At 35.8% G+C, this 13,661-nt stretch overlaps 1 protein-coding gene across 1 annotated transcript in view; it reads right to left on the bottom strand.

The window, feature by feature from the left end:
• Positions 1-776: 776 nt before the first annotated feature.
• The window catches only part of LOC122799233 (probable low-specificity L-threonine aldolase 2), a 556,505-nt gene continuing 543,620 nt past the window's right edge, over positions 777-13,661 (bottom strand). The window contains exon 7 of the mRNA XM_044068161.1: positions 777-1,419. Coding sequence (XP_043924096.1) covers positions 1,115-1,419 — 305 coding nt within the window. The 3' untranslated portion in view covers positions 777-1,114. The remainder of the gene's footprint in view (positions 1,420-13,661) is intronic.

Raw genomic sequence — 13,661 nt, forward strand, 5'->3', positions numbered from 1 at the left:
ATATCTACAACCCCATGGCTTGGTGTCTATATTATAACAGCAAACGCTTAAAGAAGTGAACGCTGTATAATTGACGTAAAAAACGAAAACACAAAATTCTGGACAAACAGGGGAAAAATCGCTGGTCTGCAAAAAAAAAAAAAAAAAGAAAAAAAACACAAACTAAAGTGTGCCCCTACACCCACCATACTTAAATATACCAACCCCGAGATCGCACCACAGTGGAGGAAATGACAAAATCCCAAAAACGGCCCGTGTCTTCGGGATTTTGCTGTTTCGACATTCAGCTGTCGATTAAACAGCATTCGCTATATTAAGCGTTCACTTACTTAATAGGGAACCATGGCTTCTGGGGGCCTGGTGGCCTCTAGACCCTAGGCTTAGTTCAATCATTTCCTACACAGTATTTTGCAGTCATGGTCAATTAACAGATGCTGAAAAATAAAAGGAAAAGTGAAGTTGAACAGTAACACTAAATTTCTTTCCTTAGTCATAATTTTTTGTTCAGGCCATTACTGGATGAAAAGGTTGTTAAAATATATTCTAATATGTACCTCTGAGCATCTAAAAAGCAATGGCTTCTGGAAAAAGATGGAAAGTAATGCAAAATGTGAGAAAAAGAGGAAAAAGAGTAATATTTATGGTGTGGGAGAGGCAGAATGGAGGCAGAAGCTGTATAGCTAAATACACGCTTATCACAATAAAAACCTGATCAGTTTGCTTTTCCTCATCATACATCATCCAAGTAAAAATAAAAATAAAAAAAGATCCAGGGATATGATATTCCTAGAATGTTATAAGAACAAGTGTAGTGTTTAAACAGTTTAAAAAGGTCTCAAGCTTCACAAACATTGTAATGTGTGCACATTTAAACATTTATCTGAATGACATTTTGCCTGTGTATACTTTGTGTATTACCTCTACATGCACTACAGTTTTAAATCCAAATCTGTGTCTACATATACAGCTACTGAGATAATACGATGATAATGGAAAAGCAAAAAGATTTTAAATATTACAGAAAACAGTGTGTGTGAGATGTAAAAACTGATAATCAGAACTATTCTGTGATTTGGCCTCTCTACATTTGTAAAGCCAAGGGCCTACACTGAAATCAACTTGTGAGGAGCTGTGTCTTGTATTTCTCTGTCACATATTTTACTTTCTGTACTGTCAGGTCAGTATCATGTGCAGAAACTTGATGGTGCCATACGGCCCGCACTCTCCCACTCGGGTAGGGGGACATTAGAACAGCAACCCTTTCACTCCTGGAGCTTGTATCTGCCTCTGTCACAGTCTGCAGGCTCTTGCAGAACTCTTCAGGAGAGATGCGTGTGTCTTCCACCTTGAATTTTACAATGTTGGTCTGTACAGTTGTGAGGTCAACGGATAGAAGTGGAGATGGGAATGTCAGAATACCTGAGAAAGAAAGAACAATACATTTGATAACATTTCTTACAAGACACACATCACCCTATATTCATAATTTTCATTTAGAGGCTGCTTTTAAGTACCTCCTCCTCCACCCATGTCAGTGACTGTATGACACAATCACACCATTCTTTTGCCAGATGGCAGATGTAACAAGGAGCTGCTTTCATTGCATACCCTTTTGTAGGTCTGTAAATTGTAAACATTGGCACATGCTAACCGTATTATCTCCCCATGGTTACACACTGACTATATTAAGTCCCCATGTTAAGTACCTCCTTTCCCAGTTCAGTGATTTGGTGTGACACAACTACACCCTTTTCATGACATCTGGCAAATGAAGCAAGGGGATATGCTCACTGCAAGCACCACTGTAGCTTCCTAAAAGTACACTGATTATATTAAATCTCCATGGATGTAGTGAAAACGAGACCATGAGAAGCAAACCAAACCACATTAGTAACATGCAGAGCAGTGAATAGTTAGTGGCAAAGTATAAATATTTCAATCAAAAGGTATACTTCATATCTTAGATACAGGTTAGTGCTTTTGGATTAATAAGCAGCTGTTGTACAAATTTAACTTAGCCTGTAAATGGATTTTTTTTTATCTTACTTGGTCAGAAAGTTTACATTTCAGCTGCTATCATTTCCTCTATACCTACCTGTTGTCTGACCGCACTATGTAATATGTAATGAAGAAGGCCAGCATTATATGGGATCACTATGACCCTCAACAAACCTAAGTTATGTATTCCTTTATGAAATGCAGCACACTTCTATCACTATCCTCTTACCCGTTGAAGTATCATGATGGTGTCCCTTGTTCTAATATCAGATAATGTCTAAAAGGTTAGCAAATAAGACAGAGACTCCAATGCTGATGATATATATGTACAGGGTAAGCCACATAGAATGCAAATGTACGTAACATACACCTTTGTGGAACAAGCTCACCAGCATTTAAAAATATGTACTCCATATACTGCACTTGTCTGACTTGATCTTACCTCAGAAATGACCTGTCCATGTTTTGATTTCATCAGTAATTAACAGCAATACATCCAGGCCTAAGCTTGACAGGTGAAGCCACATCTCATCCCCTTTTGGATCTGCTTAAGATCAGCTTTCACTTGCATCCATCCATTAACTTACCTTTGCTCTATTTCCTTCCTGTCTCTCAGTAGGCACCCAGTGTCCTTCCAGTGATTTCAATTTGTGTGGTTCCTCTCTACCTCATTTCTCATTCTTTGTATTCTTTTCAGTCATGCAAACTCCAATGAAGACATTTTGGTTATTTTTTAGTTTGGGGAACTAAACACTTTAGCAAAAAACACACAATGAAGAACTCAGCTTCCAACAATCAGAGCCATGGGTAAAATTTTACTTAGCTTTATTCTGGTACCTCGGCATTTCACCTTCAAGGAATATTGTAAAAACACCACACCCCATCTTTTATATATCCTTTCTTAAAACAAAGCTAATTAATTGATTAATAGAGGAACATTTAAATAATTCCAAGTACTTTTAAAGGAGCCCATATTAATTAAAACACTTCCAAAAAAATCTCTCAACATTTTAAACAATCTTTTCATTTTTAACAGTGCATAAAGTTAGTCATAAACAGGATACAATATTAGATATCTTAATTTTAAGAAAATGTAAAATAGCTAAGTAGCACAAAACATTTAAAATGCAAAGACAAACATTTTTACCCTTAACAAAAGGGCTAACAATTCAAATAAATAAGTGTTATAAAGTCAAATTACTGTCAATGTTCATACCCCTAGGTTAGAGTGTTCTATAATTTATTATCATCCTACACTCCAACTTATCCAACTCATTCAACTACCCCCATACACCATAAATGGACGTGCTAACACACTAAAGAACAAACTCTTATAACATCCCCCATGAATGGAAACAAAATGTTCTGCTACCGGACTAAAGCAGTTCCTTTTCTTAGCATCCCCTGTGTGCTCTATAATCTTCACTTTAACCTTTCTTTTGGTTTGCCCAATATACCATTTCACCTCTTCACACCCACATCCTATAATGTAAACAACACTGTGTGAATTACAATGAAAAGCCTCTCTGGCTTTATGAAATTTGCCATTTATTTTGGACCCATCAAGATTTCTGACCCTGCTACAAATGTTACAATTTCCACATGGACACATGCCTACTCTACACGAATTATCAGACTGGCCAAAATTTCCACTAAGTATTTCTTTTAACTTGCTATACCTACCATAAGAAAATCTCAGATGGTCAGGGAAGAGTTTGCCTACACTTCCATCTTCCTTCACCATATACCAAAACTTTCTAATAACATCCTCCACAATATGGGAAAATAGGGAGAATTTGGTCACAAAAAAGAGTTTTTCTTTCATAGTAATCTTATTCATTCTACTATCTTCTTTATTCAAAACCAATCCCTGACCTTGTTGACAATATACATGTTTCTTCTCCTTAATTCCCCCAAGCACTGCTTTCCTTGCAGTCTGCAGCTGACCTTCTGAATAACTTCTGGCCCTCAATCTCTACACAGTCTCTTCTAAAAATATCTGCTTTAAATGTTCTTCAGCTATATTTCAAAGAATCTGTTTAAATTAAAGGTAAAGCTTTAATCAAGTGAGGAGGATGCATGCTATCTGTGTGTAAAAAGTTGTTAACTGATGTAGATTTCCTATGGGGCTTGAATTGTACCCTATTTTTACTATCCACATACAACTCCATATCCAAATAAATTATACTGTTGGAGTTAAGCTGATGAGTAAATTTCAAGCCATGTTCTGTACTATTCAAATCTTTCATAAATCTCAAAAAGGCACTTTGCTCACCTTTACATACAAAAATTAAATCATCAATGAATCTACCATAATACACAACATTCTTAATAAAAAAGTTTTAGAAATACAAAAACTGATTTTCAAAATCTCCATTGCACACCACAGCATATGAAAGGGCAGAAGCTGCCCATATAGCCGTGCCTATTTTTGTAAAAAAAAAAAAAAAAAAAACACGCTTCCCCCATCTGAAGTAATTGTGAGTAAGACTAAACTCCAGCAGTAACAAGAGAAATGATGAATGGGGACCCTCCCCATCATCCTTCCCATAGCTTCAAAGCCACTTTTCATATCAATGTTTATATATAATGAGCTAACATCCACCGTGGCCCAGAAGTAATCCACCTGCCATTTGATTTTCCTAAGTCTCACACAAATCCCCAATATTTTTAATATGGACTGGTACATTCTCCAAATATTTTTTCAGGTGAAAATCCAAAAATAGGCCCACGTTTTCCGAGTAAGAGCCTATCATGGAAACAATAAGCCTGCCAGGGGGATGAGGGGACCTCATGTCCTTATGAATCTTTGGAAAAGCATAACATTTTGGGTCCTTCTGTTCCCTAATAAACAGTCTTTTCACATCCCTACTAGTTAGGAAACCCAATATTTCACCCTTTTCCAAAATTTCACGCAATTCCTCATTAAAATTGCACAAAGAACTATTTACTAGTTCAATATAATCATCTTGCACCAAAATCAAATCTTTAACTATTTTTTCATAATCCATTTTATTCATAACTGCCCAATTGCCCCCCTTATTGTCTTGAATAAAAACAAATTTACCTGACTTCACACATATTTCCTGTACTTCCTGACATTCCTTCTTTGATAAATTACACTTTTTAGCGCTTTTAAGAAAGTTGTCAAATTCTCACTTTAATTGCCTACAAATCACACTTTCAAAGATGTTAATACAAAGAAGTGTTTAGGTGGCATAAACTTGCTTTTATTTGAAGAAAACTGTGGGACATGCAGATGTCCATAACCAGTATCAAACCCACTATTTGACTCCACCTCAAATTCAAACTCATAGCTATCATTAACTTCATTAACATCATTTAACATTTCAAAGTAAAAATCAGTTTCATGACTGCTTGCATTCAACAGCTCATCTTCTGCATTAGATTAATTTTCATAAGCATTAGAAACACATTTACTACTTTCTGATGGAAAAAAAACACTTTCAGATATAGTTTTCAACAAAAAAATGTTTTGTATCTAAAATAATGTCAGCTAGACAAGGAATTCTGGTCGGAACATATTTCGGACCTCTCAAAAGTACATTTTCAAATTTCTCTGTAAGCCTTAACTTAGTCAAATTAACAAGCCTTAAATTGTCATATAACATGCCCTCAACTAAAACAGGAGCCAAAGTATTGTAGTATCAAGATGGTTGTTGTTCTTTCGGCTTTTCTCGGTTAGGGGTCGCCACAGTGCAATTCCGGTCCACTAATGATTGGCAGTAGATTTTCACAGTGCCGAGGTGCCAGCTCAACGCCCAACCTTCAATGAAGGCATGCCCATTCACGCATGTCTTTTGAACATCACTCGACCATGGGGAGGACATGCAGACTCCACACAGAAGGTGCTCCAGCCAAGAATTGAACGGGAGAACCTCTTGCTGTGAGGCGACAACGCTACCGCTGCACCACTTGTAGTATCAAGATGGTGGCCCTTGTTTTAATATCACATAATGGCTGAAAGGTTAGCAAATAAGCCAGACACCAGTGCTGATGATATATATGTACAGAGTAAGCCACATAGAATGCAAATGTACGTAACATACACCTTTGTGGAACTAGCTCACAAGCATTTAAAAATATGTACTTCATATACTGCACCTGTCTGACTTGATGTTACCTCAGAAATTACCTGTCCATGTTTTGATTTCATCAGTAATTAACAGCAATAGATCCAGGCCTAAGCTTTACAGGTGAAGCCACATCTTATCCCCTTTTGGATCTGCTTAAGATCAACTTTCACTTGCATCCAACCATTAACTTACCTTTGCTCTATTTCCTTCCTGTCTCTCAGTAGGTACCCAGTGTCTTTCCAGTGATTTCAATTTTTGTGTAGCTCCTCTCTACCTCATTTCTCATTCTTTGTATTCTTTTCAGTCATACAAACTCCAATGAAGACATTTTGGTTATTATTTAGTTTGGGGAACTAACCACTTTAAGCTGACTAGGTTATTCAGACAGAATCTCAAAAACAGTACTAGTTGCATAAGCTGTCAGTCAGTGTTTCTAGAGAGAATGCTGCTTCCAGAAAACGTGCTCCAGCTATCAAATTTCATTTTTCGTCACTCTCCGCTGATCTTTAAAGAATATTTCTCTGAGGAGAAATTCTTCCATTTTAATTTCAGCCACAGCTGCATAACTAATCAGTTATGCACTATCCATGTTCAATGACAACTTGCATGGATTTTATTACCAGATGGAATATGTGAAGCATACATTTATGAGAGGAAATTCCAAATAATCTTGCAGGACTGTTTATGTCAGATGATTTTCTTCTTTGAAGGATTTAAAGTGAGTCCATCAGAAAGTAGAGCTTCTTACTGTTGTTTTATGTGTATGTGTGTGTCTGTGTGCTTTGTCTTCAAAAGACTTAAATTTTCTTCCTCTACTGTAAAATGCTGTCTCCTAGCATTTTTGTCTCAAACTGTATCACAAGAATTAATTTATTTAAATCTTAAAAACATAAGACACTTCAAGGCATTTTAGGCTTGTGGTAACATAATTCTCTGTCACAGACCATCACTGGGTCAAGTTTTGTTTTGCTGTGTTTATGTGTGTGTGTGACTTAATAGGTGAATGACTGTTAGTAAATTATAGATATCTTTCATTTCTGCATCTGTAAAACGTCAAAATAATTGACATAATTCAATAAAAATTATTACAAACTAAAATCCTTGAAGTAATTATAAAAGTAAACCAGTGTTTTCTTCTTTAAATTAGGAGGGGGGGGGTTCCTTCTGCACCCTTACAATGAAGAATTGTGTTCCTCACCCTCTTCATACACCCAAAGCTGAATAGCAAACATTTACAATGTTTACAATTTTGTTTCATTAAGACATGCGTTTTATTAAAAAAATAAATAAAAAGCCCTGGCGTCTTGCCATGATGCCTTGGGGGGGAGCAAAGAATTCTAAAATTCACAACAAAATTCTTATTTACCAAAGCCAAAATCACATCACAGATAGGCCAACATTACTCAGTAATTTAAAGCTCTAATGTTATAACTATATAAAAACATTACTCCAGCTAACATCACAATGTTGAATTATGTTAAATTATAGATGTAATGCATGATATTTCAACATGCAACTGGATGATTTATAAAGTTTGTCCTTCACATTAGCACAGCATTTCCTTGATTAGAACCAACATCATAAACTTGAACTCAATTTCTATTATGTCCCTGTTCTGGTTACAGATGTTTGTTAGACATGCCTGCACTCGTATACAAATGCGAACACGCACATACAGTATTGAAGTGACTGCATTCAATAAATAACTCCTTCAAAGTGACAAGTCATTTTTTGTGTAACTTAATTTGATTAGTACTGTTGTACTCCTTCCTCTGAGTCATATATCTGCAAACCGTACAACTACAGGACACATCCTCCAGTCTGCTGTTTCTGGATGTATAAAGAGACTGGATTTGTTAGGACCCCATTTCAGGTTTGGATTACTTCTGATTTGGACTTTTCTTTCACACACAATGTCCGCACAGCATTTAAGATGCAATACATTTGCCCCCCACTACCATGCTAAATAAATATACTGACTCCAGTGTTACATTCCCTCAGAGACAGAGGGAGTGCTTGGTTAGCTAACAAACTGTGTATTCCTTATCTTTCTCTCTCTCTCTCTCTCTATCTCTCTCTGATCTATTACAACCTCAGAGTTAGGATATTTAGAGTAGGTGGTCTGTTGTGACACCTGCTCCTTGCAAAAATGTTTTTCACTACATTATTTAATAATATCCATAGCGAAGATGTCAAAAACCAAGTAGAATCAAAGGCAAACAGGACCTTCCAGTAACAGGTGTAAGCACAAATAAGAACGCTCCAAATGCTGACAAGTAAAATTCAGGCTTTTAATGCATTTAAAATCTCGAAAAGCAGTTCAAAATAGTTCAAAATAACCTGTTCTAAAAGGTTTCACAATGCCAGTTCAAAAGACAAAGCACTTCCACAGGGGAAGAACTTCATCAGATACTTTACAAATTCAGTCTTCTTTTATACACACATCATTTAAAATTACATCATCATTCATGTGATTGCTAAACCTCTAGAATGAATGAGCCGCAATTTTAAGGGCCAGTACATTAAACCATGTAAAATACATTTCTGTGTTTATTTTTAAAACTTATTGTTGTTACTACAGGCCTATTACCTATCTTTCTAAAGCTTTTAGTTTTAGCAAGCTGGATACAGAGATGGATTCATTTAATCCTGGCCATTTAGTAGCATTCATTTTTAGTTTCCAGTATACTTCAGCTTTCTCTAGACTTAGTGTCCAAGCACCTTTCCTTGCATTTATCACTATATTTTCCAATACACAAAATTTAAAACAGTGCCCTGGTTTTTCAACAACTTGTTTGTATAGAGCAGTCAATCACAACATATTAGTATAATTTCCTGAATACACAATACCATAGGACCCCATCCTTTTTTGGGGTGCCACAGTTGAGACAACCACCAATGCATCCAATAGTTGATGCTAGGGGCTCCATTAACCACCCATTGGCAAAATGTTTGGACATCAAGCTTAAACACTTTGACCAAGGGGAAAAGACCATATGCAAAGACTCATTGGAATTTTTGCACAAAATTAATATTCCATTCAGAAATTCCTGCATCATTATCACTACAGATGTAAAGGATTTGTATTCAATTATACCACATAAGGTGGGGGTGGAGTGGTTTACTGAATATCTTTTTGAAAAGGGTATGAGACAGGAGTATATAGATTTGTATGACTGGTTACTAGAAATGGAGCTTCAGAATAATTTCATCTCCTTTGAAAAGGAGATCTATTTGAAAAGGAGATCTATTTGCAAAAAAAAAAGGGTGGCTATGTGGTCATCCTGTGGTAGCCTGTTTGCAAACATAGTAATGCTACAATAGGAAAAAAATACTTGTTCAACACACATTTTGAAAAATATTTTATGTTCTATACCTGCTTTCTAGATAATATGTTCATTATATGGGTTGGGGGGTTAAAGAAGAGATAGTCAAATTTATTGAGTATATAAATAAGACAACTCAATTTCTCAAGTTTGCCCACTATATTAGTGATGAACATATAGCTTATTTAGATGTTTGGTTAGAAAAAGGTGTCATAAAACAGAGATTCACATCTAGAATATTTAGAAAAGAAACATATTCTAACAACTTTTTGTATTATTCAAGTACCTATCCCAGCAGGCAAAAATGTGCCAAAGTCAAAGGGCAGTTTCTTAGAGCTGCAAGGATGATAACAGACTTGGAGGCCTTTTGGGATGTTTGCATTTGTATTAGAAATATGTTTTCTAATAGAGGTTACCCCTTAAATTTAATCAATGAATTAATGATGGAAGTAATGAATAATAGGGAAAGACAGTTTTATGAACCAATTTTAGGGAAACATAATGAAGCTAGTGAAGATATGAATACACCTATACCAACTGCTAGCAATACAGTGAAGCAAACAGAAGAACAATACAAATGCTCCTTTACTACATTTAATACTGATAGCCATCAGGTAAAAAAGAATTTTGGAAAATAATTGGGCTATTTTGTATAATGATAGAGGCATCAGGGAGCACATAGGTGAAAACTAGTGATACTGTACGTGCGTACCCCAGCAGTCGGTTCACTCAGATGTGGGGGTCTCATGGGTGTAACTTCCATTTTCCACAATGTACTGTGATCTCAGAGTTGGCATATTTAATTTGCAGATTATGTGCATGGGGGTGCAGGGTGGAGCTGCCTCCCTGGAAAAACGTAAAAAATAAAAATTCTATTGGGTTATGGGCATGTGGGGAGGGGCAGAATTAAGGCAGTCCTTCCTAATGTGCAGCTGGTAGAGTATGCATGTACAGCATTACAAAAAAAAACTTGTGTTGTTTACAGGAAAGGAGTGAACCTGAAAAACATTTTTGAACAGAAATACATAAGGGATGAAAAGGCATGCTAGTGAAAATGTGATTGTTGCTCATATTGCAAGTATATACTTGAGTAGATTTTCATCATAAGTAACAACAAAGTTATCATACAGCATAACTGTAATTCTGATAAAGTTGTTTACTGTGCTCTGTGCCTTATGTAAGTGTTTCTATGTCAGTAAAACCGAAAGAAAATTAAAGGAAGAATATATGGCACCTACGTGACATAAGAATCGAGAAGGAAACAAGCGCTCTATACCAGTGATGGAGAACCTATAACGCACCTGTCAGAGGTGACACACCAGAGTTACCAAAGAAACAATGAACAAAAATACAAGAAATATGTGACCCTGCACTTACATATTAAAACTCAGCAACAAAAAGTCGTTAATCGATGTTAATCAAATGAAATGCAATGCATTCCATATTTTTTCAGTTCAATTCAAAATTACTATTAAAACTAGGATTTTTGTTGATGCACTGTTTTAAGTCCAATTATCAGTGCTCATGTAATTTTCTCTACTGTAAGTCACTGATTTTTCTTTTACTTTTATAATACATAGCAGCACACATGACTGGACTGTATTTTTTTAGATAAATGGATATGTAAAGAATTGTTTCTCTTTTGTTTGGGGGGGGGTGACAAGTCAGCAGAGTCAGGATAAGCATTTTCCAAAGTTTTGACATGCCGAGCCCAAAAGGTTCACTGTTCTATACAAACATGTTTAAAAAACAGGGCACGGTTTTAAATTTTGTGTATTGGAAAAGACAGTGATAAATGTAAGGGGGGAGGTGCTTGGACACTAAGACTGGAGAAAGCTGAAGTATACTAACAACTAAAACTGAATGCTACTAAAGGGCCAGGATTAAATGAATCCATCTCTAGTTCCAGCTTGCCAAAACTAAAAGGTTTAGAAAGATAGGTAATGGGCCTACTGTAGCAACAATAAGGGTACTTACGTATTATCACAACCACATTTTCGAGCTAATGCTGGTTGCTTCTCCTTGTGTCAAATGGGACCAATGAAGTATGACAAAACCTCAGAGACATGTTTTCTTTAATGTGTTCTTGCTTTTAGGAAGGTTTCTCACTTCAACGGCTGAAAAAATAAGGTTTGAAAAATAGGTTTCCCCATTTACTGCCAGCATCTCAAGATGTCAATTAAGCAATTCCCCCATTCAACTTAAAACTCGTTCTCAGCCTTTGCCCTGAGAACAGAAAGCATCAGTAAAGAAAAGAAAAGTAGTACCCAGTCTAACTTCTTACAAAGTAAGCGGGAAGGGTAGACTGTTAAAACACTATCTTGTGAGATCTTGGTGGTGGGTTTGTAAAACGAGTAAGGATTTGCACATGTTAGGATTTGTGGCTAGTGTGCTCAAAACAGCTAATCCATTGGAGGTGTGTGTGTGTGTGTGTGTACCTAACATCGTACACTATGACTGCCAACACTCCTTTCAGGCCGCCAACGTACTTATATACACGCAGCCACTGTGATCGTTCACTGAATTCAATGCTTGAAGTCTTTCAAGCACACTAGCCACAAATCCTCAAAGTAGAACCCTTACTCATTTTACAAAGCCACCACCAACATCCCAGAAGAGTTTTTCACAGTCTATTGATTACACTCCCTTGTTGTTGTTTGAGTAAAAGACAAGTCCAGCACATCGGAAAATGTGGTTGCGATAATATGTAAGTACCACAATAAGTTTTAAAATAAACACAGAAATGTATTTTACATGGTTTAATGTACTTGCCCATTAAATGAAAGCTCATTCATTCTGGAGGCTTAGCAATCACATGAGTGATGATGCAATTTTAAATAATGTGTGTATAAAAGAAGTTGACTGAATTTGTAAAGTAATCTGATGTTTTTCACTTATGGAAGACGAAAAATGCTTTATCTTTTGAACTGGCATTTTGAAACCTTTTGAACAGATAATTTTGACCTGTTTTGAACTGCTTTTAGAGATGTTAAATGCATTAAAAGCCTGAATATTATTTGTCAGCGTTTGGAGCTTTTTTAGCTGTGCTTACACCTGTTACTGGAGGTTCCTGTTTGCCTTTCTGTCAACATTATTTAAGAATGTACAGCTTTTTTTTTTCTTTTCAACATAATATATTTATTAAAGCAACAACAATGAAAATGCATTCACACACAATCCAAATATGTTAAGAAACTTGACAGTCTTTAAAATCTTTCTAGACTTTGTTGGTTTGCCATAACTGAACAATGATATTAACATCTATTAAATTAACACATGAAAACAGAAACACAGTTAATAATGACAGCATATATTCTAGGTACATATCTTACAAAAGAGAAACAACATAAACACATTAAGAAAATTACATGAGTTTTGCAGTACAGGAACAAGCGCAAAGCACAGTGGACATTGTAAGCCCCCTTCACTTTCATTACTTAGGTATTCAGCCATAAACTATGCAGTGAATACAGTATAGTGCAAAACACTGAAGCGCATATATATATATATATATATATATATATATACACACACACACACACACACACACACATACACACACACTCATATATATATATATATATATATATATATATATATATATATATATATATATATGGATCTACTTCACGACTGAAAACATAAAACCGACTCTCACTATATTGAAATGTCATAATGCTGAATTTCAAAATAGTGAATTGCAACTTGGAGATGTGACATATGTCTCCCTACACCACTCAATTACTTACCACAATAAAACAATACACAAATCCATAAATACCAAACATTTTATCACAAATAAAATTAACGTTAACAAAACTGAGGTTCACAATGCCAAATAAACCATGCAAATATGACCAACAATTGTTCTCACCCAATAAAAACTATAAAACAAAAAAATGCACACTTACAACATCGACTAACTCTTTCCAAGAATTAAAAACTACTTACTTACTTACTTATATAACACAAACTAGGTGGGAGGCTGTGCCCCCCCAAATATATATACTAAATCCTGGAACGCACTACAGTGGGGGAAAAAGGGCATATAGCTTTTACTTACCTTACAGTACTGTGCACACTTCCACTACTGTCAGGAGTGCATGAATTATCTGGCATATCACTTTAGATACTTCTTCTAAACATTTAAAGAGACATACACACATTTAGAAACACTACAACACTACTTTCAACACTACTAATGGCATTCTTACAGTTGGCACTCTAAGTTACAGTAATG

Source organism: Protopterus annectens, chromosome 4.part0 (assembly GCF_019279795.1).
Source record: "Protopterus annectens isolate FY-2018-M chromosome 4.part0, PAN1.0, whole genome shotgun sequence".
Classification (NCBI taxonomy): domain Eukaryota; kingdom Metazoa; phylum Chordata; order Ceratodontiformes; family Protopteridae; genus Protopterus; species Protopterus annectens.